Source organism: Chlamydotis macqueenii, chromosome 5, assembly GCF_036417535.1.
Source record: "Chlamydotis macqueenii isolate bChlMac1 chromosome 5, bChlMac1.mat, whole genome shotgun sequence".
In the NCBI taxonomy this organism is placed as follows: Eukaryota; Metazoa; Chordata; class Aves; order Otidiformes; family Otididae; genus Chlamydotis; species Chlamydotis macqueenii.
Genome location: NC_141560.1, coordinates 50,032,817 through 50,058,263, shown reverse-complemented (window position 1 = coordinate 50,058,263; position 25,447 = coordinate 50,032,817). Strand labels below are relative to the sequence as shown.

At 42.6% G+C, this 25,447-nt stretch overlaps 1 protein-coding gene across 1 annotated transcript in view; it reads right to left on the bottom strand.

The window, feature by feature from the left end:
* Positions 1–203: 203 nt before the first annotated feature.
* The window catches only part of PTPRJ (protein tyrosine phosphatase receptor type J), a 77,608-nt gene continuing 52,364 nt past the window's right edge, over positions 204–25,447 (bottom strand). Inside the window, exons 6-23 of the mRNA XM_086749569.1 lie at positions 24,154–24,420; positions 21,559–21,825; positions 20,101–20,364; positions 18,898–19,164; positions 16,912–17,199; positions 16,522–16,656; positions 13,857–14,067; positions 13,594–13,712; positions 13,212–13,299; positions 12,139–12,180; positions 11,127–11,214; positions 8,770–8,860; positions 7,821–7,894; positions 7,538–7,672; positions 7,019–7,138; positions 4,870–5,030; positions 4,242–4,377; positions 204–3,443 (exon numbers count right to left, since the gene is read on the bottom strand). Coding sequence (XP_086605695.1) covers positions 3,285–3,443; positions 4,242–4,377; positions 4,870–5,030; positions 7,019–7,138; positions 7,538–7,672; positions 7,821–7,894; positions 8,770–8,860; positions 11,127–11,214; positions 12,139–12,180; positions 13,212–13,299; positions 13,594–13,712; positions 13,857–14,067; positions 16,522–16,656; positions 16,912–17,199; positions 18,898–19,164; positions 20,101–20,364; positions 21,559–21,825; positions 24,154–24,420 — 2,912 coding nt within the window. The 3' untranslated portion in view covers positions 204–3,284. The remainder of the gene's footprint in view (positions 3,444–4,241; positions 4,378–4,869; positions 5,031–7,018; positions 7,139–7,537; positions 7,673–7,820; positions 7,895–8,769; positions 8,861–11,126; positions 11,215–12,138; positions 12,181–13,211; positions 13,300–13,593; positions 13,713–13,856; positions 14,068–16,521; positions 16,657–16,911; positions 17,200–18,897; positions 19,165–20,100; positions 20,365–21,558; positions 21,826–24,153; positions 24,421–25,447) is intronic.

Sequence of the window (25,447 nt, the reverse complement as noted above, 5' to 3'; positions counted from 1 at the left end):
AAGTCTCAGTGACAGATGAACACCCGCACAGGGAGCCCCAGAGACTGTAATGCAAATCTGACTCAAGTGTCACCCAAGGGGATGGGAGCCCACTTTCCTTATCCATTCCAAAGGCCTTCTAAATGAGTGGGTATTTTGGCAAATTAATTTTATTCAAAAGGAACTGAAAAGAAAACTCCCAAGAAAAGAAACAAGACAGAAAGTGCTCTAGGATGATGCTTTTTAATTGTTATTTTTATATCTTTAAAAACAAATCAAACTATTAAAAACATTATAGACATGTGCTGAAATTTCCTGTACAACAAATATGAAAACAATAAAATTTGTACAACATTTCAAGATATTCAACAGTCACTTATTTGAAACACGTCAACTTTTCCCTTCTTAAGCAGGCCCCAAATGGGAAAAAGAGTACAACAGAAATGCAGGAGATGCAATTGCCACACAGTGGAGCTTTCAGCCTAGATAAGCAACAACGAGCGAAAACACTGACCAAAGAGACAGATCTCTGCAATTGTAACAGAGAGAACATCAGAAGGCAGGGAAAAGTTATTTGCAGGAATTCAAGTCGTCTTGACCAAGACAGATCCACAAGGTAGTAGAGCGTTACCTGGAATCCTCCTCCCTCCTATGAGGCACGTCCTGCTTACTCACACCACCACCATGGCCAAACTCAGGCTTACAACATTTTAAGCCTCACCAAGTTTTTCCACCTATACCTGGGATCAGCAAGTCATTTACTTCAGACTTCAGTCTCTTCTCACAATGAGTCAGTTTTGGGAAAACACATGCATACAGTTGTACTGGAAATGGATACTCAATTAGATAATGACACAAGTGAGAATTTGGCACCTGCTTCCAACAACAAAACAATGGGACAGATACATTTGTTTTCTGTAAGAGTATCTTGGCAGTGGTTACGCAGAAACACATACCATTCTAGCGAGTTTTCTGATGTGCTGCTGCAATAAAATGCAAACACATGATCTGGCATAGAAGATTCATGTCCTTCTGTGCTATACAAAATGTGGGCCTTCAGAAGCAAGAGAGCATTCGCCACACTAGGGCAGCAAGTTTTTACGAGACCTGGAAGAATGAATACTGGCTCTGTGCTCTGCACAGATGTGCAGTAATGAAAAGATTGAGAGAAAAAAAAAAACAAAAAACCAAACGTGACTGTAAGAGGCAGGCTTTCCTCCCTCCCAGTTCCTTTGGAATGGCTCTGTTTGGTCCAAGTGGTTTATCCTTGTCATCTGACAGCAGCTTAGGAAGAACGCTGGGTGAGTGATCCCCTATGTGGACTGCCAGTTTGGATGGAATTGGGAAGGATCACTAATGTTTTCTTTTTCTAAATTATATATTTTTTTAAGTATTTCAGAGAAGGAGAGAAAATATTTTCAAGAACGCACAAGTAGCTGCTACCAAAAAAAAAAAAAAAAAAAAAAAAAAAAGAAGCTGAAGCACACTGTGGTTTGTCCTCCAGTTTTGCTCATACAGCACACCACAATTTCAAACCAGGTTGTAAAAAATTCTTCTGGATATCTGTACAGTTACAGCTGTGCACCAGGAATTCCTATGTTTTCCTTCAGCTGACAGTGGATTCTGCAAGGTTGCCAAGTTCCACTGTAATGCCACATATACTCCTAGTATCTGTAGCTTTTTCTGACAACTCTGGCTAAAACAAACAAACAAACAAACAACAAAAAAAAAAAAGCAGCAGAATTCCAGGGACTCTGGTTATTAAACCTTCATAAGATTTTAACCACTTTATAGCTATTCTATAGCATTATTCATAAACTTCATATTCCTCTGCAATGCAACCAGTGCAATGATCCGAAGACCAAAAAACACCCCCCTCCCCCCCAAGCTACTTAAGAAGTCCTTCATTGGTAATGCCTTCATAAGTCTAACAGTTATGTACCAGCAAAATAAATCCAATCTAATCCCTGACTTGTGAAATCAGCAACTAGGGGTTTCCTGCTTGTTTGTTCCGTTTTTCAAAGGACCAGTTAAAACAACAGCAGCAGTGTATTGCAAGTAATTATACACAATTACATCAGATCAATGAGATGCAGGCAGGTAAGATGTGTCTCAGTTTTGAATGGCTAAAACAACCAAGAAATTGGTCTTTACAGCAGAGTTTTGTGCAATTTGTTTTGGTAGAAACAGTAAAGCCAGTCAATTTGTTTGGGAGTGCTTGGACACTTGGAACCTTAGTTCAACACTTTCACAGATTTATATATTTGAGGAAAAACATCAACAATGATAAAAAGACACCAACCTGAGTAAAACTCTATTAGAATAGAGTGATCATTATTCAGTAAATCATATATTGCACCTTTAAATAAATCATTATAAATTGTATAAAAACAGGAATATCAGCCAGGAACAGGGCGGAGCTGTTCTGTCCTTCATACACACCCACACACAACCCCGCACACACATTCACATATTCACTTGCTCAGGTTTTTTACTACAGTTAAAGCTCGGAGTGACAGACCACACTCCTCTTCCTCTAGCAGAGGCACCGAAACGTTAAGGCAGGGGATATTTGTGGTGAAATGCAAAAACAAAGCTCACCTCCAAACTTCTGGAGAGTCCTGCCAACAGTGCAACTACAGTTCAGTTTGACGTAAGCCTTATTTAAAAATCTGTGTTCTCATTAAGAGTTTCAGTAGAAAAATAGAATCTCTGCTGTTTTTTTTTCTAGAGTAGCAACTAGAAAAGGCACAATTTCCAAGTATAAATGTCCATTTGAAGGAGCTGTTTGTGCTCCTTTTTTAAATAAAAAGGAACACAGAAAAAAAAAAAAATCAGAGGCACATACCTATTAGCTAAGTAACCAGATACAGTAGATAAAATATGTTCCTGAAACTTAAAATTAAATATATTAAAACAGCCCAGAAGTCTGGTGTCTGTAAATGAAATCATATAAAATTGTAATAAAGGCTTGTGTTATTATTTTAATATTTAAATTCTAGTTCACCGTTCATACTGCAAATGCTATTTCACCTATCAGTACTGTTAAATTACCAAGAAAAAGCAGGATTCCTCGTTAACTTTAAATAGTTCTGCTTGGTTGTTGGTTTTTTTTTTTTTTTAATATCAATTTGTGGCTCCTGCCAGCATTGTGTTTTTCCTCCTGCAGACCACATCTTCGAATGCAGACAGAACTGGAGAAGCCAGACATGAGTCACTGCACACAATCCCAGAAAACACAAGTAGGACATCTCCCTTTCCTATGCGCAAGTAACACCTCCTGGAGACACTGCCTTCCTTCCAGGCTATGTGTGGTAGCCATTGGCCTTCCCAAAGCCTGGCCCAGGTGTGAAATTTTCATAGATTGCCATTGCTGTCACGTTTTGGTAAATAAGATCGGTTTTCTTGTCTTTCTGGGATTTAATAATATCCATAACACACTGGTTTAGGAAGATGTACTGGTCCTGATGGGAGAAAAAGAAAAAGAAGATTAATATATTTCCACAAAATACCTGATTTTGGAAGTAATTCTGCTCCTGAATATAGGGTCTGCTTTTTGCACTGCACTGAATGTTTTCACAGAGTATTTTTTAGCAGTTATATGTATTGTTCATAGAAAACAGGGCTGGAAAGGCCCTCATGATGTCATCTGATCAACTCCCAATAAAAAACTAGGATCAAATTTACTGTCATGCCTAACATCCTCTTAAAATAGTTTAATGATGCAGATTTTACAGCCTTTTCCAAATCACCTTGAGTTAATCCACACACCTTTTCAGATCAAAGAGATCATTTCAGCAGGAATACGTGTGTTCCTGCAGAACACAAAAGAAAAGATGCACACCGAGACTACTTGACTCAAGATAATTCTGGCTCACAGATATAAAGGGTTTTACATGGGTAAAGCAAGCTGCCAAACAAAAAAAACAAAAAAAAACAACCAAACAAACAAAAAAAAAACCACAAAAAAAAAAAACCCCAAAAAACCCCCAACTTTTTCAGGATTTTATTCTTTCCAGCTGCAAATGCCAGTCCTAAAAAGTACTCTGTAAAGAGATTGCTTGGATGTACTACCAACCCTGGCTGCAACTACTGTTGTGGGAAGAGGTGAGGCAGGAAGGAGGGAAGTTAAATAAAGAGCAATTTCAGACTGCTCCTTAACGTCTCATCTTCCTGTAACTCTGAGCTACATCTTGAGTCCACCTTTCCCAGATTATTACGCACATCTGAAAAACATGCTGCTGGATGAAGGACAGCCTTACCTCAGTTTGCACCATTAAGGGTCGGTGCATGCGAAGATCATATACCACTCCGTACACATCCACGGTATTCTCCATTTCTATCTGCTGAATCAGGCGGTCGATGGCAATGAACGTCCCCGTCCTCCCGACACCAGCACTGCGATGACATGGGGAAGCTATTTACTGCTTTCTCTCAACCACCTGCTCACCAGTGGCCTGATAAAAAGCCAGTGAAGCCCCTAAGATGCGTTCTATTATTTCATGGCACAGGTATTACAGGTTTCTGCAGCTCAGAAGGGTGGTTCTTACCGTCACCAAGAGGGAGGGAGGACACGCTTCTGGGCTTCCCAGCCTTGCACTTGCACAAGATGACATATAAAAGCACTTGAAAAGCCAACTTTTTTAGCTAAGTCCTCCCAGCTAAGAGAAACAGTCTGTTCTAGTGAAATTTTTTATCATGTATTTTGCTGCTTACATAGCATTGCTACGTTTCTGAAGCAGGAGGCAACACAGTGAATAGCCTCTGCCCATAAGCAAGGAGACTTATTTTTTACAACTTTTAAAACTTTTTAAAATCACATAGAAAAATAATTGTTCTTAAAAAAGCCAAAAGACAAAAGTGTGCCTTACACAAACACATTCTTCTTACCTGCAGTGCACCAGAGTAGGAGAGTCGATGGGATTTTGACTGTTGTACTCATGAACGAGGTGTCTAAAGTTGATGAGAAGGTCTGTGGTTTCCGGCACTCCGTGATCTGGCCAGGAGGTGAAATGGAACTGGCGCACTGTGTGGCTCTCTGGTGTGTTGGGCTGAAGGAACACACATTAAAAACAGGCATCAGAGGAGCAACAGTAGGGCTTCTTGCCATATGCACTGGGCAAAGCTCAGCTTCATGAAAGACGCCTGTTACAAACTGTGCAGTGATTTGATCAATGATATTTCAGTTTCCCTCTTCCTTCTACTCTGGTAGAGAATATTTTGAAGTAATTTCCTTTTAGAATCATAGAATAGTTTGGGTTGGAAGGGACCTTCAAAGGTCATCTAGTCCAACACCCCTGCAAGGAGGAGGGACATCTCCAACCAGATCAGGCTGCTCAGAGCCCCATCCAACCTGGCCTTGAACGTTTCCAGGGATGGGGCATCCACCACCTCTCTGGGCAACCTGTGCCAGTGTTCTACCACGCTCATTGTAAAAATGTCTTCTTTATGTCCAGTCTGAATCAGCCTCCCTCTATTTTAAAACCATTACACCTCATCCTATTGCGACAGGCCCTACTGAACAGCCTCTCCCCATCTTTCTTGTAGGCCCCTTTGAGGTACTGGAAGGCTACAATAAGGTGTCCCCAGAGCCTCCTCTTCTCCAGGCTGAAGAGCCCCAGCTCTCTCAGCCTGTCCTCATAGGAGAGGTGCTCCAGCCCTCTGATCATCTTCATGGCCCTCTTCTGGACCTGCTCCAACAGGTCCACGTCCTTCTTATGTTGGGGGCTTCAGAGCTGGATGCAGTACTCCAGGTGGGGTCTCACCAGGGCAGAATCACCTCCCTCAGCCTGCTGGCCACACTCCTCTTGATGCAGCCCAGGATGCAGTTGGCTTTCTGGGCTGCAAGTGCACATTGCTGGCTCATGTTGAGCTTCTTGTTCACCAGTACCCCCAAGTCTCCTCAGGCCTGCTCTCAATCCATTCTCTGCCCAGCCTGTATCCATGTTTGGGATTGCTCCGACCCACGTGCACAGGCCCACCTCTCCAATCTGTCAAGGTCCCTCTGGATGGCATCCCTTCCCTCCAGCATGTCAACTGCACCGCTCAGCTTGGTGTTGTCAGCACACTTGCTGAGGGTGCACTCTATCCCACGGTCCATGTCACCAACAAAGATGTCGAACAGCACCGGTTCCAGTACTGACCCGTGAGGAACACCACTTGTCACCAGTCTCCACTTGGAGATTGAGGTGTTGACCACTACTCTCTGGATGCAACCACCCAGCATATTCCTTATCCACCGAGTGGTCCGTCCATCAAACCCATGTCTCTCCAGTTTAGAGAGAAGGATGCCGTGCGGGACAGTGTCAAATGCCTTGGACAAGTCCAGGTAGATGATGTCCGTTGCTTGTCCCTTGTCCACCAATGCTGTAACCCCATCACAGAAGGCCACCAAATTGGTCAGGCACGATCTGCCCTTAATGAAGCCGTGTTGGCTGTCACCAATCACCTCCTTATTTTCCATGTGCCTTTTGCTTTTCACTTTACTCCAAGATCATCTCTGCTGCACTACATTTGCTAACAGAGTCAGGGCGAATCGTTCACTCTAGCAGATATTACTATCACCTGCATAAGCACGAGTTTTGGCGCAAGTGTCAGGGAACTATGAGCTGCAGGATCACTGATTGCCCAATCCCAGCTCCCATTAGTAGGCTGGATTTTGCTGGTAGATCCATTTCTGCCACAGGGAGGGTCTTACTGACAACTCATTCCCACCTCGGGATGTGTTACTGAAACACTGTTGTGAGAAGCCAGGGATTATGAACAAATGCATACACATAAATATCACAGGAATCTTATTGTCAGTAAGTAGCATGAAAAATTTTAGATAAGACTTCAGGCAGAAAGCAGACCTATACATTCAAAGCCTCAAATTAAAATAAACCACTTTATCCTTTTCCCTCAGATAACTTTGAATTTGATTAAGTTTTAGTGAAATAATTATATTCTGTCACTCTAGTGCTGCTTGACATCTGAAGTCAGTGATACAATAAACCACTTCTACAGATATTTGTACCCAACTAACTGTGGGGGTACTCACCTTTACTACAGTGAAGTCCCTTATTGTCCATTCTGGAAGGACAATCTCTGAGACCATTGTCACAATAATGTCACCATAGCTCTTGGATTGTTTGTCTGGCCAGTATTGCTCACATTTTGTCTAATAAGAGAGTTACAAGGTTGGACATGTTACATACAACAACAAAGCAACTGACTTCGTTTTAAATAACATGCCACCTGAAGCAGGGCTAGAAACCACATCACCCTTCCCAATGGCCTACCTCAAAGCAGGAGAAGCTCTACTAAAAATCATTCTTTAGGGATAACCACCCACCCTTAAGGACAGCCACAACCCTTCTGAGACAATCTATTCTGGTAATCAGCAGATATTAAAAAAATGGGAAAAAGAAAAAAAAATTGGCTTATTTAATTTAGAAAACAGTCTTCCAGTAAGTGGATGGCTGTTAAAGTAGTTGGTCTCCAACCTACTAGGGTAACAACAAAATTAGAACAGATCCAGTCATCTTCAATAGACAGTTCAGTTTTAATAAAAACATACCCGAGCTTGTTCGACACATTTTGTCAACATAACAATAGAGTAGATATTCTTTTCCCAAATCATGCGCCAGAAGTCTTCTATAGTATTGGGTAAAGGACCCTGTGCAGCAATGAATTCCTTCTTGGAGTTATAGCCCTAAGAAGAATAAAAACCCAAAATATACATGCACACATACTTGCACCAATGAGACATAAAAAGCCAATTTTAAATATCATTATTATCTGTTAAGCCTACATCATAAAAATACACATTATATTTAATTTCAACTAGTGAAGCAACTTACAGGCATGTAGTTTGCATTAATATAATCATCATTTGCAGAGCTTTGATCTGAAAGTTTGACACGAGAAATATCATCTGCAGAAAGAATAAAGGAAAAGAAAGTTACGAATTTTAGAACTAGAACCTTTCAGCAAAATACTGCTTATCTAATGCATAATTTCTAAACAAAAGGTGTTTTCAAACAATTTTCATTTTTAAGAATACAAATATAACTTTAGGAATCATAAATGGCAGTAGTTTAGAATTTTTATAATGAAAGTCTTCAGAAAAATGAGTGGCCAGATAGAAAAAACCACAATACTCATAGTTGTTTGTTTTTTTTTTTAAACGTGGTTTGATTTTGCATATTTGTATATTTGTAGTCCCACACAAGACTTACTAGTTATAATCACTAGAGAAAAATAGGTATTTTCTCTTGCTGCCACTGCAGCTGATTTTTTTCCTCCAAAGCATCCCAAGGTACCCTTCACTGTTCGCTTTCCAGTTCCTTCTTACACTCTGCTACATTGCCCGCAGACATCTTAGCAGGGTTTAGGCTCTTAGCTCATCTGCAAAGCTGGCCAGCAGGGTCTTAAGACCCTATGATTTCTCAGAGCTCTGCACATTTGTCTGTCCGCAGTCAACCGTTAACCTGTTATTTTTTCAATCTGGACTGCAAGCTTCTCACAAATGGAAAATGAAAATTATTAAATTAAGGGAAAGATCCTTCAGGAGTTTTCTGAGGGCAAGTTTGGGAATTTTAGGGAACAGTCTTGAGGGAAAGCTCTTTACGTCTGCTTATACAGCGATTCTGGGAAAGCAGCAGCCCAAATTCATTTATTTGGAAACTGATGACATTAATTCCTTCTTTGAAACCTCTCGGTACTATTAAAGCCAGATTAGCCAAACCCAAGGTTTTTCACCTAAAAACTCAACCAGTAGAAAATGCAAAACCTAAGAGAGTAACTCACATGGTAAGACATTGTTGTATCTATTTTTTACCCTGTTCTCAGCAAGTTCAGCTGCAAATTTGGGCTGATGGACACCAGCAGACTTGAGTTCCTACAATAAAAGAAGGATTCATGAGCACCTGATCCTGGTTTAAGAATCACACAGAAACACATGACTGAAAGAGACAAATACTCCAAACACTCTTGGCACTTGCTATAAAAGTACGCATGTTAAACTGGAATAATCATAGAAACATAGAATGGTTTGGGCTGGAAGGGACCTTAAAGATCACGTAAGTTCCAACCCCCCTGCCAGGGCCAGGGACATCTCCAACCAGATCAGGTTGCTCAGAGCCCCGTCCAGCCTGGCCTTGAATGTTTCCAGGGATGGGGCACATCCACCACCTCTCTGGGCAACCTGTTCCAGTGCCTCACTACCATCATAGTGAAGAATTTCTTCCTTGTATCTAATCTAAATCTATCCTCTTTCAGTTTAAAGCCGTTACACCTTGTCCTATCACTACATACCTTTGTCAAAAGTAACAGTATTATAGAATGGTTTGGGTTGGAAGGGACCTTCAAAGGTCATCTAGTCCAACCATCCTGCAAGGAGCAGGGACATCCCCAACTAGATCAGGTTGCTCAAAGCCTCATCCAACATGGCCTTGAACGTTTCCAGGGATGGGGCATCCACCACCTCTCTGGGCAACCTGTTCCAGTGTTCCACCATCCTCATTGTAAAAAATTTTTTCCTAATATCTAATCTAAATCTACCTCCCTTTATTTTGAGACCATTACCCCTCGGCCTATCACAACAGGCCCTACTGAACAGCCTCTCCCCATCTCTCTTGTAGGCCCCCTTTAGGTACTGGAAGACCACTATCACGTCTCCCTGGAGCCTTCTCTTCTCCAGGCTGAACAGCCCCAACTCTCTCAGCTTGTTTTCATAGGAAAGGTGCTCCAGCCCTCCCCAGTTTTCTTGTAGGCCCCTTTACGTACTAGAAAGCCACTATAAGGTCCCCGTGGAGTCTTCTATTCTCCAGACTGAACAACCCAGCTATATAAGTAACAACATATAAAATAAATAAATAATTTCAACCTTAAAGTCCTTGCCACTGATGTATCCTAAATCTTAATCCCCAACTCTTTTTTCTGCTTTCATTTTCCACTGTTTTACCATCAGCAGAACACAGAATGAAATGCTTGACTTTTTTTTTTTTTTTCTCTTTTGAAATAGGCAAATAGAGCCTATTACCATTCACATTTATTAAGTAGGTTCCTTGTTCAATTCTTTGAACTGCTGTAGAGGAACGAGTTTATCAACTCCACGAACATGGGAGACAGAGCATCACTTGCAGCAACCCTCAAAGGGAACTTTCAGAATTGCCTATTTTAGGAAGAGATATGTTACTGACATCTGAGTTCAAGTCCAAGAAAGGGAGTAATTTAGCGACGTTAAAGAAAGGAAGTAATAAGTGATGATAAAAATCAGCTTTTTACAGAGTGAGAGGGTGACAGTGGCAAACCTTCTAGAGAAGGGATTAATACAGAATGTAGGAATAGTAGTGTGTTTAAAAACCAGAGATGGGCTTTAAAAGCTCAGAAATAGTTTTGTAGAAATACAAGACACTGATATCAACTGCACACTCATTCTGACCCCAAGGCAGTGAACTACTAAGCATAAGCTCCGCAGACATTACAGGGAGAAAGGGAGCAATTACATCAAAAAACAACTGAAGGAAGCAAAATCTGAGAGGAAGGTAAGGCAGAGCACCAGCCTGCAAAGTACAATAAAAGGGACAGAACTTGATCTGGAAAGAAGGAGAAAGTCAATTAATAGGTTCAAGCAGATTAAAAAAACAGATTCTGAACAGCAGACATGACAACACTGAATCCTTACTGACACTTGAATTTCTGTCTTTTCTACCTTGTAACAATTGAGCTTTAGCACATTTCATAGAGAAACAGTTAAGGAAATAATAATAGCTCTTTCATCTGACTGCTCCTTTGAGCTATTCACAGGTGTCATTCACAAATCACACCTACGTATAAGTGCAAAGAAGTAAAACAGCTTTCCCTAGGCTACCTCTGTAGTGCAGCTAGGGCAAGGACTCTGGACATCCCAGCTGTGGAGAGAGCTCTGAGCAGGAGGCCATGCTATAAGCTCACACGGTTCAGGATGTGAAGGATTTATCATACACTTCAACTAAATTTGGAGCTGAATCAGGGAAGGAAAGGCTATATATGTGGCTTAATAATCTCTATATTAAAGGTTCCTTCTCTTCCCCTTCAGTAAGCCTCACGTATGCTCCACAGGAAAGCTAATTTGCCTTTCCAAAAATATTTGACATAAAGCTCTCTCCACTGAGGGCACGTACCTCATATTCTTCAGCAAAACCACAGTTGGAGTCAGCTTGCTGCTTCTTAAAGTAGGACTCAAAGTTCTCCACTTTAATCATTTTTGATCTATGATGAGAAAAGCCATGTATTGGTAACTGGTATTAGGTAAATAGACCATGAATTCAGTTATTGTGTTAGGAAGCAGGCATTACTTACTTCTTGATTCTTCAGGGGAGGGTGAGAGGGGAAGAAAAAAAAAAAAGAGGTTGATTAGACACATGCAGCTGTATTTTTCACTATGTGAATCTAAGAATGAAAGCATGACTGTTAGTAGCAGCCACAAAACTGTGCATTTACAGGGGACAGGATATCGAGCATAGCATTTAACTGATCTGATAAACCAGGGAAAGGATAGCACATCCTTCAGGAGAAGATTATCACAGAAGGCATCAATCAGCCGCTTCTGTGCTGCCATCAGACTCGCCCCATTGCCTGGTGTATTTTATGTCAGCTATCAAAGTCTACACAGGTGGGACTTCATGGGATGCTTCAGCCATGCCTTTCCATCAGCACAAAAATTGGTGCAAGAACCAGTAATGTGATTCAATTGCATTGCCTGTGACTTATTGTTGTTACCCTCCCATGGACAGCTTTTACAATCTCAACATTACCAGAATTAATGGCTTAGCACAAAGTAGTCACGAAACACAAGGAAAATTCAGGTCTATGTGCACTTTATCAACAATTTGGATTGTTTCCTCAATGTGCATGAAAGCCTGCACTTCATTCAAACATCCTGTTTTTCAAAACTAGGTGGAGCATTTGTGTGTTGAATAGCAATTCATGAAGCAAGCACTCAAATCCCTGTTGCAGCTCTAGAAGTCTCATTCAATATAATTATTTTTAGTCTGCAGGCTGGAGTCTTTAAATTCCATGAGGAATTAATCCTGCAAAATTCTATACAAAACCTCACAGAAAACAAGTAACAGGGGTCAGAGTAAGTTTTGCGCTGGAGCTCAGAAAACAATGTGTGAAAGGATATGGACTTACTTAATTGGAGAGAAGGACACTTCAGTATTTCTTTTGTCTTTCCTGTAATGCAAAAGAAAACAACACAATAGGTTCACAGTAGAATTTAACAGAATGCATATGAGATTTCTGACGACAGCTATTTCCTGGGCCTGTTCAGAACAATTTCTTTTAAAGCAAACCTTTCATCATCTGGAGTAATAATAAAATACTTCATCCTTCATTGATGAAGTGGTGCAATGGGACTGTTTCTTTCTGTTGGAATCAGAGCATAACGCCTAAACACAAAACATATAGTTCGGTGGAAGAAGTACATCTGCATCATGCTAGCTAACATCTCAGGAGAATTGCTAGTGATCCCAGAAACACTACAGTGTTCAGCAGCGATGCATCAGTGGTACTGAAAGTGGCAGCTGAATGAAAGTAAGCGTTCTGTAGCTTTAAAGAAAGCTCTTCTCATTATTGTCCACAGTTATTGGACATGCTTGTAAAAATAATAGTGGTTAATCAAAGAAACAAAACAAAAAATTATTAAGGGCCCCACAGCTAACTCTTTAGAAAGGGTGTACCACGTGACAAGGAGCAGGAGAAAGCCTCTGTAGACTGTTAAGTCCCAGATTACTTAGAAAACATTGGAAACTGAGATACTGGTTCAAACCCTAGACAACTCATCAGCTTCTGGAAACTCCAGAATGGAAGTTTCATGTGACAGGCCATCGAGTTAAAATGCATGATTAATGGATAATTTAAAATAAAACCATCTAAGATACATTATATATGTCTTTTAGCACAATAATTTGTGATATTTGCTCACTTCTGACTGAATTATGTCATCAGCATACATGAATCCAGAAGAGCTAAATAAAACAAATCTTAACTCATTAGTCTGCAACTGTGGGGTTAAACAAAGTCACGTAACTAGTTTGATACATCAACTCTAATCTGTAAGATACAAAAAACATTTTTAATAGAATGTATTTTAAAGCATGACAGAAGTGTATAAAACAGACAGACAAGCCTTTTTAGGGCAAAGATACAGAAGTGAAGTACCAGTGTTCCTTATCACAACAAATACAATAATGAACACACATTACCTTCTCCTTCTCCAGAATATGAAACCCCCTATAGCAACTACAGCCAAGATAGCTAAAAGGCATCCAATAACGGCTCCAGCAATAACACCTGATAAAAAAAGAAAAAGTATTACTCATTACTGATTTACCTCTTCGGTGATGATCTAACTCAATCAACATGCTACAAGAGAACCTCTGCTCTACTAAACGTCTTCTTTACTGTGTCCTGCAGAACTAGCAAGGTATGAATTTACACAGCAGGTCACTGCAAAGCTAGAAAGAAATAGTCCATCACAGAGAAATCAACGAGTGTGTTGCTATGATGAAACTTGCCATAATTAAGGAGCCTACAAACACTGTGTACATGCCAAGCCACCAGTCTTATATTTGACATTAACTATACCTGGATCCTGGGGTAGCAAAACTGCATTAGAACAGGGTGAAAATGATACATAACTATCTTCCCCCACAATGGTGTTGGACATCGTAAAGGTTATATTAGTGAAACCTGCAACACTTGCCCTGTTGGTAAGAAAAAGAAAACAAGCAAACAGGTACATTACATGGTTTTAACAGCCTTCAGCAAGATCTGTAGACTTTTCATTAGATGATCTTTTAGATTTCAACTGCAGCAAAATTAACCAAACAGCAGCTTGAGATAAATACCTGTATGAACGAAGTGGAATCAATGGTCCATTTTCATAGCCATACATTGTATTTCCCTTGCCTACATTAACGATGTTGGTACCATTCTGAGAATGGAAAGAAGGTGATTTTGCCTGCTCTGTATCTATAATATAGGTTACATAGGCGATTGTCATCTTCTTCTTGAAATCTTTGTATGTGTTGTTCAATTTTGATTTCAGAGACCCACAACCTTCAGGAAAAAAAACAAGGACACATGTAGTATACATCATCCCCTGATTTTGTATCCTTTGGCACAGTGGCTGAGATGGTAATACAGTGTGTCACATTAACCATAGTTGTCATTACTCCATAAATACTGCCTGACATGACAGGCTGAGTGCTACAGACAATCTCAGAAATCTCTTCTACTGCAGTACAATTTACTGAACTACCTCCCTTCTCATCAAAGTTATTTGTTTTAATCTGCTTTTGGTTTTACTTCTACCATATACAGCGAGGCTTCTCTGTAAAGGCACATATGCACTCTTATCAACTATGTATGTAGAGAGTACAATGTAAACAGTGTAGAAAAAGTCAGTTGGTATTTGGTAAGATTGTGCTACCCAAACAGCATCAAGCCTCATTCAAGGTGGCACGAAACTCGTTCTGACCTGTATTTCCTTGCTGTGTCTTACAAGAAGTCTCACACCTAACTCTAAGAAATGAAAGAGTTAATGTCTGTCTTCTCTTGACAGAGACAAGCATTGGACAAAAAGTGAACAGAACAGTTTCTCTTCCAGAAGACTAAGAAGAACAGGCTACTGCATTGACCAACAGGACGCCAGCTGCAGAACAGTGTCACTTCACAGTGTCTGTTGTTAGAAGATGAACCCTAGAAACTTGAAGCAGATTATACAGTTGAGGCACATGTGACCTAAGAGGTAACAAACAAGCTCAAGGGAGGTGATTCTGCCCCTCTACTCTGCTCTCATGAGACCCCACCTGGAGTACTGCATCCAGCTGTGGAGCCCCAAACATAAGAGGGACATGGAGCTGTTGGAGCAGGTCTAGAGGAGGGCCATGAAGATGATCAGAGGGCTGAAGCACGTCTCCTATGAAGACAGGCTGAGAGAGTTGAGGCTGTTCAGCCTGGAGAAGAGAAGGCTTTGGGGAGACCTTATTGTAGCCTTCCAGTACCTAAAGGGGGCCTACAAGAAAGACGGGGAGAAACTCTCTAGCAGGGCCTGTTGTGACAGGACATGGGGCAATGGTTTTTAAATAAAGGGAGGTAGATTTAGATTAGATAGTAGGAAAAAAATTTTTACAATGAGGATGGTGGAACACTGGAACAGGTTGCCCAGAGAGGTGGTTGATGCACCAATCCCTGGAAACATTCAAGGCCAGGTTGGATGGGGCTCTGAGCAACCTGATCTGGTTGGAGATGTCCCTGCTCCTTGCAGGGGGGGTTGGACTAGATGACCTTTGAAGGTCCCTTCCAACCCAAACTATTCTATGATTCTATAACTCAAGAGAAAGTAAAGGTGATGTAAACATTCGGCATGTTGCAGGAGGAAGGAGAATCTCACTCATTTGACTAAAGTTTGTATACATTGCTCCCTACTGACTGCCTTTATGAAGCTAAAAGCTCCTTTTAAATGCAGATATAGTATTCAATTCACCTTTTAAAAGTAGCAGCCTTGCAGGAGCTCTGAAGGGCAGAAAAGCTGTAGTGAGTTTTCTACAGTTCCGTAGACAAGGTGTGATCAGCCATCAGTGAGCTGGTGGCTCACTGTCACCAGCAGCAAAGCTCTCATCAGCTATAACTGCTCAGGAACAGGGTGCAAGACAGCTCTTCTGAAGCACTAGTTTGGTTACATTAAAAGCAACTGATGTTGCAATTAACTCTGTTGACTAGGAATGGGTGTTAAATACTATTTGAGATACGTTCTATGTCCTGTCTGGTCCCTACTTTCCATTCCAGAAGGATGGACATATATATTGTCTGGAAAAAACACAGAAGAAAGATCCACAGTCAAACTGCTGCAAGATGAATTTCCAGTCTTAAGAGAAAGGATAAGCATGAATGTCAAATCCCACTTGGGGAAAACTATCTCCATCAGCTGCTTTATTCCTTCAGTGCATGGGCAGAAACAAGAAGTTAAAGTAGAATCTCCACTGCAAAAGTAAGTTCCTTAATTTTATGGTTTATCACTAGACATTCACCAATTAGACGCTTCTCTGTTTTGATGCTTTAAAGAGGCGAGTTTGCTAGACCACCCTCTAGCTTTCCCTGGCTGCTTTTTTTTTTTTTTATCTTCCAGCTGAAAAAGGGAGGGGCAAAAACATCCCATATTCCAAAGCTGTTTATATTAGTAGTTCTGAAAATTATTCTGGTGACTGGGGGCAGGGGGGTGTGGAAAAAAAAAAAAAAAAGGAAAAAAGGATACTACACAATCTGGTGTCACAAATCACTGGCAAATCAAGATGGCAACAGCACAGTGGCAATACATCCAAGACACACAAGGATAAGTCAGGCTGGAAAAGGCTGAGTGAAAACAGTGGCTTTCTGAAAACAAGAAGTGATCTGACTCGTGATTGAAAATACTATCTATCTCTATCTATTTAACACTTATTTAGAGTTTAAAACATAATGCTGTCTGGTAGGTTGTTCCACCAGCTACAAGATAGTATCATAACGTCTTACCTTGTTCTTCTGTTGTGATCATTACTGCATAGGCTTTTAATGGTCCATTCACTGACTCAAAATCTGAGAATTCAACAGACAGCGAGCTGTGACTGACTGCCTTGACTAAGGGAGGTTTGCTTGGAGCAGGTGGGTCTATAAACAGAAATATTTTTTCAGCACCTTAATGACTGACATAGGAAAGTTTTCCAAACAAGAAAATGCTGTAATACTGATGCTGTTCATATAATGCATATTTATTGTGCATCACATTAGACTTTCCATGAATATAACATTCATTCATAATTTGCAGACTGATAATGGACTGCATATCAAGTTTTGTATTCTGCAATCACAAAGTTAATATTTTGATCTTATAAATATATTTTATTCTCAAGTCTTAATGCTTACCAGTAATGCTTGTATTACACGTTTTCTGCATTGAAAGGCTTTCAGAATGATTTGAAAGAGTTGCAATAGTAACATTATAGGTGCTGAAATAATCTAAAGATGATGCTATGAAGGTTTCCTCGGAGCCTTCTCCCATGCAGGATGGAGTCCATTCTACTTTTTCCCATGTATCCTTACATATTTTAATTTTGAAGCCAGAATTGTTACCAGGAGGACATTCCCACTTCAGTAAAAGGGAAGACTGCTTGGCCACTGGTTCACACTGAAATAAATTCACTGAAGCAGGAACTGCGAAAAGAAAAACCAAAAACATACATACATAACCATACAACATACCACACCAAAAAAAAAAAAAAAAGACCCCTCAAAAAAAAAAAAAGAGGACTAAGAAATCAAGTATTGTAGTAAATAGAAAAAGCTGTCTGTTCAGTTCTGTGTATAAACACTTGTAAAACTTCAGTATTCAGACCTCTTCTGTGTTAACTCCTCTGCAGACAACCTAAATTTTCTCAGTAAGCCTATCTGTCAAAATCAGCAAAGTTTTCAAAATACTGTTCAACCACTGAACATACTACTCTATGTATGTATGAGTACATACTACATCTTTAAAGTAGTACGCAGATTGATGCTAATTCCCTGTATAATTACATAAAACTCTTAGTGGCCAACAAATACAAGAACGAATATAAGCTCTGAGCACAGCAGCAGCTACAACAGGTGTGAGAGTCCTGTAAGACACAGACAAAAATTGCAACCTTATGACCAGATACAATAAGATATTAAAAAAAGTTAATGTAGCAGTAACACTGAGAAGAAAGGTCCTTCTAAATTAAACATCGTATAAAACTTGACCTTCAAGGCCAAAACTCTCATGAAACTTAGGCAATTATAACACACAGCAAATGTATTTCCTCTCTTGATAAAGAGGTATTTACTTACAAGTAAAAAGCTCATGGATTAAGTTATTTTGTTATTAAAAAGAGGTATTATTTTAAGAAACTACAGAGAAGTAGAATTGTGTACCAGAAGAAACAGATTTAGGTAAAAGATAGATGTGAGTGACTGGAACTTCTCTACTGCATTCTCCAAATACTTCTTTTCCTTCAGTAACTACTGAAGGAAATCCAGTTGTTAGAGAAGATTTCAGAGTTCACATCTGTGATAACAGCTCTGGTGACACTGGATGTCTGGTTTCTAGAGGAACCATGACTTTGGATGCTTATCCTGTAGATGTTAGAAGAACTATTATCTGTGCTCCATGGGAAAGAAGGAAGGACAGAAAGACAGACAGAAATCAGAGACTGGCATACTCGGCCCAGATATGGAAAACAGAGCTGGACTCTGTGAAAGTCAAGATGAGACTCCATCAACGCTCACAAATATTTGCTGACAAACAGAGACAGAAAGAGGAGAGGCACAGCCATGCTTCCACGTTTTGGACAGACTGAGCATTACAAGTAGCCAAGCAGCACTTTCTCAAGTACCAGAAACACTCTTTATGGGTTCATCCTGGGACACCTCTGGAAAGCCCACTGAGGAGCTCTGGGACAGATTCACTTCACCTCAATTAAAATGGGACAAAATGAAGGAAAGAACACAGCAGCACATATTCACAACAAAGGGGCAAAAACAGCCACAATGCCTAGCCTGAGGAGCACCTCAACCTTCTCCTCTTTGCTGACAAGCTGAGTGCAGCAGCGTGGCTGAGAGCCACACAGCCCAGTGCTGCCAAAAGCCTCTCCAACTGGGGAAGTCTCCCAGGCACAAGGGAGACCTTCAAAATGAGGGTTGAAGGCCTCATTCATAAGTGTAAGAAGGCAACACAGTCTCCCACAGAATCCCATTCCACACATAAACATTGCTGACTGCAGGTAGGCTCTGGGCAGCACTTCTGCCTGAAACAATTCTCGGGCTGGTAGGCAGAACGCTGTGCTGCACAGCAAAATACAACCCACCAGAACAGGGCTGCAAGGAAATGTGACTTACTTGTATACAGGCTTATGGACAGTCCTTCTCCTTCTGTCTGACCATCAGCTGCTACTGCAAATACTGTGAAGTTGTACAGCGTCCCAGGGATTAACTCAGTAATTTCAGTTTCGATGACATTGGACGTCAGGTTCCTAACAGGAGTACCACTCACAACCTCTATCCTGTACGTGTAGGAGCTGGAACCAGCATCGTTCATGGCCCATGTCAAGTTGACAGAAGTCACACCAACATATTCTGCCTTGAGATCATCGACTGGGCTGGGCTCTGTGAAAGGCAAAAGAACAATCTGTCAACCTGCAAGAACTGCTCACAAACACACACAGGAAAAACACAGGCACACTACTAATTTGCTCTCTTCACATCACTCATTGTTCATAGAGTGCAGGAGCACCCCAACAACATCACCATCTGCTCCTGGACACTTCTGCATCAATGGGCAGCTAAGAGAGAACTGAAGAGACGTCATTCTGAGTGGGAGTCATCTCCCTTCGACACCCCAGAGTAGAACCACAGGTCACCATGGTGCCAGTATTCCCTGAATTTTACTTGGGAATACAGAGATGTGGTCAGGAAAGATACAGAATTGCAGGGGAGGGTGCAGGAAGAAAAAAAAGAAAAAAAAAAAAGGAAAAAATGATAGTGATGTTTCTGTGCACAGCAAAAGGTAAGGACCATCAAATGTGACTGGAAGAGGAGCAGAGGCAGTGACCCAGGCATTGTGCTCCATCGCCATCCTTTGTGCCCTGAACTCACTCCTGAGCCAGCGCAACCTAAAGCTCACTCTCCTGCTGCAGCCCAATGGCAACCACTGGCCCTCAAATCACAAAAGTTCTCTGGGCACAACAGACTCCCTGTGTGCAAGCCCTTTAAAGTAAGGGCCTGAGGCCCCCATCCTCCAAGAAGTCAAGTCAGCGAAACTGCCCACACAACTCACAGGCCAGGGAGGCAGGCTGTCAGGAAGAGTTCCTCCGTTGTGTCACAGGCCTTGTGACCACCTTCAACCACCACTGTTTTTGAGGGTTTTGGTTTATTTTGTTTTTAAAAGAAGGTTATGTCCCTTCCCACAAACATCTCTGACTGCAAGCAGGCAAAACACAGCAACAGTATTAAATTTCAGCCCTCAGGCAGGTAGGCAGAACCCTGTGCTGCACAGCAAAATACAGCCCAGCAGGAAGGGATGCACAAGCAACTGCGACTTACTTGTATACAGTCTTATGGACAGTCCTTCTCCTGTCTGACCATCAGCCGCTACTGCAAATACTGTGAAGTTGTACAGCGTCCCAGGGATTAACTCAGTAATTTCAGTTTCAGTGACATTGGACGTCAGGTTGCGAGCAGAAGTACCATTCACAACCTCTATCCTGTACGTGTAGGAGCTGGAAGCGGGATCGCTCACTGCCCACGTCAGGTTGACTTTCTCAGCACCAACGTATTCTGCCTTGAGATCATCGACTGGGCTGGGCTCTGTGAAAGGCAAGACAACAATCTGTCAACCTGCAAGAACTTCTGCTCACAAACATGGACAGAAGAAACACAGGCACACTACTACTTTGCTCTGTTCACATCATTCATCACTACAGTACAGGAGCATCCAAACAACATCACCAGATGCTCATGGAGGCTTCTGCATCAATGGCAATGTAAAAGAAAAATAAAGAGGCATCTCAAGTGTGATTCATCTTCCTTTCACATCCAAAAGCAAGAGCACAGGTCACCATGGTGCTAGCAGTTCCAGGGTTTACCCTGACAATTCAGAGGTGGGCAGGAAGGAGAAAAGATTAGAGGCGACAGACAGCAATGCATCTCTGCACAGCAAAAGGTAAGGAACATCAAATACCACTAGAAGAGGAACAGAGGTGATGACTCGGGCATCTTGCTCTCTTTCTCCAACCCTCATGCCCTGATCTCATTCTCATGGAGAGACCATCTCCAAAAACCCACTCTGCAGCACCCTATTGTCTGTGCATCTTCAGGGCAACTAGCCATTATTCAGGTAGCACAACAAAGACTTTTGGGAATTAACCGGAAAGGTAGGAGCACACATGCATGCACATTTCAGAACAACACAAATGACAAGAACAGGCATCTGTTTCCTTTCAAATACACCCTGTGGAATGACTAGGCTGGGCTACAGCCTTGCAGGCCAGCTCCAAAATGGGCCCTCCAACGCCACACATCAAGACTATTGATACTCAACACAGCAAGGTGCTGGTCAGTCAAAGCAGCTCCTCTGAACTAGAGTTGCCTAAATCTCACTTTCCTGTTGAAGCCTGATAGCACCTATGGGCAACCAAATCATAGAAGGTCCCCTGGTGCAATATGCTCTCTGTGAGATCCTCTTGAAATAACAGCCCCAACACTCTAGGAAATGAAACCAATCCACTTTCTCAAATTTAGAACATACACGTTCTTGGGGAAAAATTTCTTCTCTGCATTGTCAGCCTTGAGGACAAACTTCACCAAGAGCTTTCTACCAGGGCAATGTTGCTTCTGTACTTAAACATCCCATGCTTGGCAAATTAGCCATCTGCAGCTCCAGGGTCAAAACATCACCTCTGCCTGTACTAAGTTACAACCCTCAGGCAGGTAGGCAGAACACTGTGCTGCACAGCAAAATACAGTCCACCAGAAATAAGGCTGCAAGAAACTGTGACTTACCTGTATACAGGCTTATGAACAATCCTTTTCCTTCTGTCTGACCATCAGCTGCTACTGCAAATACTGTGAAGTTGTACAGCGTCCCAGGTATTAACTCGGCAATTTCAGTTTCGGTGACATTGGACGTCAGGTTCCTAACGGAGGCACCACTCACAACCTCTATCCTGTACGTGTAGGAGCTGGAAGCAGGTTCGCTTACGGCCCATGATAAGTTGACAGAAGTCACGCCAACATATTCTGCCTTGAGATCATCAACTGGGCTGGGCTCTGTGAAAGGCAAAACAACAATCTGTGAAGACTGAGAAATAAAGAAGAGCCCCAGCCACATTTCCCTGTTCCACACGGAATGACCATTATTTACAGCCAAGCAACACTTCTACAGTATCAATACCCAGTTTCAGACATTCATGCTGGGGCATCCTCTGGAAAGGCCACAGGCATTCTGGGGGATATCCTCTTAATTTCAGTTCACATGGCAAACCCATTTGTTCTCGCAGTGGGTCTCCAGACAGAGAAATGGGTGGAAACCAGGGAAGGAAGCAGAGTGTGATCTTGGTCTGTTAACTCAAAATTGTGCCTGTAAGTCTTAATCTGAGCCCTTTCCCTGGTTTTATTTAGGGGGGGGGGGACGGACGGGGGGACGGGACGGGACAGGACTACGGTGGCAGCTCCTGTAAGAAGCTGCTATAAGTTGTTTCCCCTTTGTCCAGTGGACTTGCCCAGCCTAGGACTGCCCAGCCTAGGAGAGACCGGCTGCTGGCCAGGGCGAAGCCAATTGGTAACAGAATGTTCCCTAATAACGCCTCTGTGATAATGTATTTAAGAAGGGAAAAATAGAAAAAAAAAAGAAAAAAGTTGTGAAGAAGCTGAAGTGGGGGCAGAGGGGGGAGGTGTGAGCCTTGCAGGCCTCACTCTCTGGGCAGCTATCTGGGCCCGACTCGGCCCGGCCTGGCTGCAAGAAGTGGAGAGTTGCTGAGATGTGAAAACCTGAGAGGCATCTCCCTGAGCTGATCATCAAGAATTTTTTGTGAGAGGAACGGCTGCAGATGCCAAGGTCAGTGAAGGAGGGGGAGGAGTAATGCTGCTCCTGGCAGAGATTCCCCTGCAGCCCGTGGTGCAACGCATTGTGAGGCAGGCTGTCCCCCTGCAGCCCATGGAGGTCCATGGAAGAGCAGAGATCCACCTGCAGCCCGTGGAGGGCCCCAGGCCAGGGCAGGTGGATGCCCGAAGGAGGCTGTGTCCCATGGAGGGCCTGCTGGGGCAGCTGTTTCAGAGGGACTGCACCCCGTTGAAACAACGGCCCGTGCTGGAGCAGTTTCACAAGGGACTGCAGCCTGTGGGAGGGACCCCACACTGGAGCCAGGAAGGAATGTGAGGAGTTCTTCCGCCGAGGAGGAAGCAGCGGCGTAAAACAACGTGTGATGAACCGACAGTAACCCCCATTCCCTATTTCCGCCCTGTGCCACTTGGGGTGGGGGAGGGGGAGGAGGTAGAGATAATGTTAAGCCTGGGTAGAGGGAGGAGTAGGGGAAGGTTATCTTGTTCTCTCTCTCTCATTATCCTGCTTTGTTTTTAATAATAAAACAAGCAGTTTTCCCCAAGTTGAGTCTGTCTTGCACGTAAAAGTAACTTTAAGGATCTGTCCCTGTTCTTACCTCAAACCTTGAGCCTTTTTCTTATATTATCTCTCCCTGTTCCCTCAGAGGGTGGGGGGAGCAAGAGAAAGACTGGATAGTCTCGTCCCGAGCAGGGCTAAACTACGACAGCCCTTCAAGTCCAGCCTCTCCCCAACATCAGCAGAAGGAACTGGGTCCTGAGCAGGTCCAACAGCTGACCCACCCAGAGGGGCTGTGTCTGCAAGCATGATTCAGCATGAACACTAGGCAGACAAGACTCACCTCAGGCAGCTCATTCAAGCTCATCTAACCAGTAGCAGCTCCAGGACACACCGCTTCTAATTGCTTTGTAGGGACGCTGCCTGTTCCCTTTTCGCTCCTGAGCTAGACACACACGCACACACACACAGAAACTAAAACAACTTCTCCGCCCATGTGTACCTCTGATCTGGGAAAAAGGTACCATGGTGCAAAGCTGACAAAAACAGGACCGCACCTGACAACGTAGCCGTAGGCACTGTCACAGCCCACAAGAGCCCCAGGCCAGGGACTCTGCAAAGAACTCAAAACAATCTTCAAGAACAAAAAGCCTCTGTGATCCTGGCCACCACGTCCCTGCACACCATGTCCTCTGGTATAAGCTGTGACAACCTGCTCCCAGAAGCACTGCAGGTGCCCCATTCAGCCCTCAAGTCTAGAGAAAGTAATGCTGTTGTAGCAGCTGGAACTCCACATAGTCTTGAGCAGCCAAGCCAATTGAAATAACTGCTCTACAGGCAACACTTGCACACAGACACATACAATCTCAGTCCTCTTCCCTTTTACCAAAGGCCACTTGGCAACTCATACTCTCAGGCACCTGCAGCAAAGCAACGTTACAATGAGAAATAGTACAAAATTGGAAACCCAAGGTAAAAAAGCAGGGCAATTTGGTAGAAACTGCATGTTTACTTGCAATTAAGAGGCACCATTTTCTTACTTGTATACAGGCTTATGGAGAGTCCTTCTCCTTCTGTCTGACCATCAGCTGCTACTGCAAATACTGTGAAGTTGTACAGCGACCCAGGGATTAACTCAGTAATTTCAGTTTCGGTGACATTGGACGTCAGGTTCCTAACAGAAGTACCACTCACAACCTCTATCCTGTACGTGTAGGAGCTGGAACCAGCATCGTTCATGGCCCATGTCAAGTTGACAGAAGTCACACCAACATATTCTGCCTTGAGATCATCAATTGGGCTGGGCTCTGTGAAAGGCAAAACAACAATCCGTCAACCTGCAAGAACTTCTGCTCACAAACACAAACAGAAAAAACACAGGCACACTACTAATTTGCTCTCTTCACATCACTCATTGTTCAGAGTGCAGGAGCACCTCAACAACATCACCAGCTGCTCCTGGACACTTCTGCATCAATGGGCAGCTAAGAGAGAACTGAAGAGACGTCATTCTGAGTGGGAGTCATCTCCCTTTGACACTTCAAAGCAGAAGCAGAGGCCATAACTCTGACAGCACTCCCAGGGCTTCCCTTGGGAACCTAGAGAGGTGGGCGGGAAAGAGAAGAGAATAGCATGGCATAATTTCAGTTGAAAGGGACCTACAACGATCATCTAGTCCAACTGCCTGATCACTTCAGGGCTGACCAAAAGTTAAAGCATATTATTGAGGGCATTGTCCAAATGCCTCTTAAACACTGCCATCTCTCTAGGAAGCCTGTTCCAGTGTTTGACCACTTTATCTGTAAAGAAATGCTTCCTAATGTCCAGTCTCAACCTTCCCTGGTGCAGCTTTGAGAAGAGATCAGAACCTCACTCTCCACTTCTCCTCCTCCGAGTATAATGAGGTCACCCCTCAGCCTCCTTTTCTCCAAACTAGACAAAGTCCTCAGATACTCCTCATAGGACATTCCTTCCAGCCCTGTCACCAGCTTTGTTGCTAAATAGCTCCCTCAATCACTTAAAGTTTGCTTTCTTGAAGTCCAAATAGCAAACCTGACACCTGTTTGTCTTATTACACGGAAAAATATAAACTCAACCATTTCGTGATCACTGTGGCCAAGATAGCCACATCCTGCATGAGTCCTTCTCTACTCACAAATAGCAAGTCTAGGAGGGCACCTTTCCTAGTTGGCTCACTGAATACTTGTGACAAGAAGTTATCTCCCATATGAAGAGACAAGAATGGAGGGGAAGGAAGGTGGGTTTTGTTTGGCTGTTTTCACTTTGTTCTGTTTAAAGTGGGGATATGTATTTGCCGCACATTAAGATCCCATG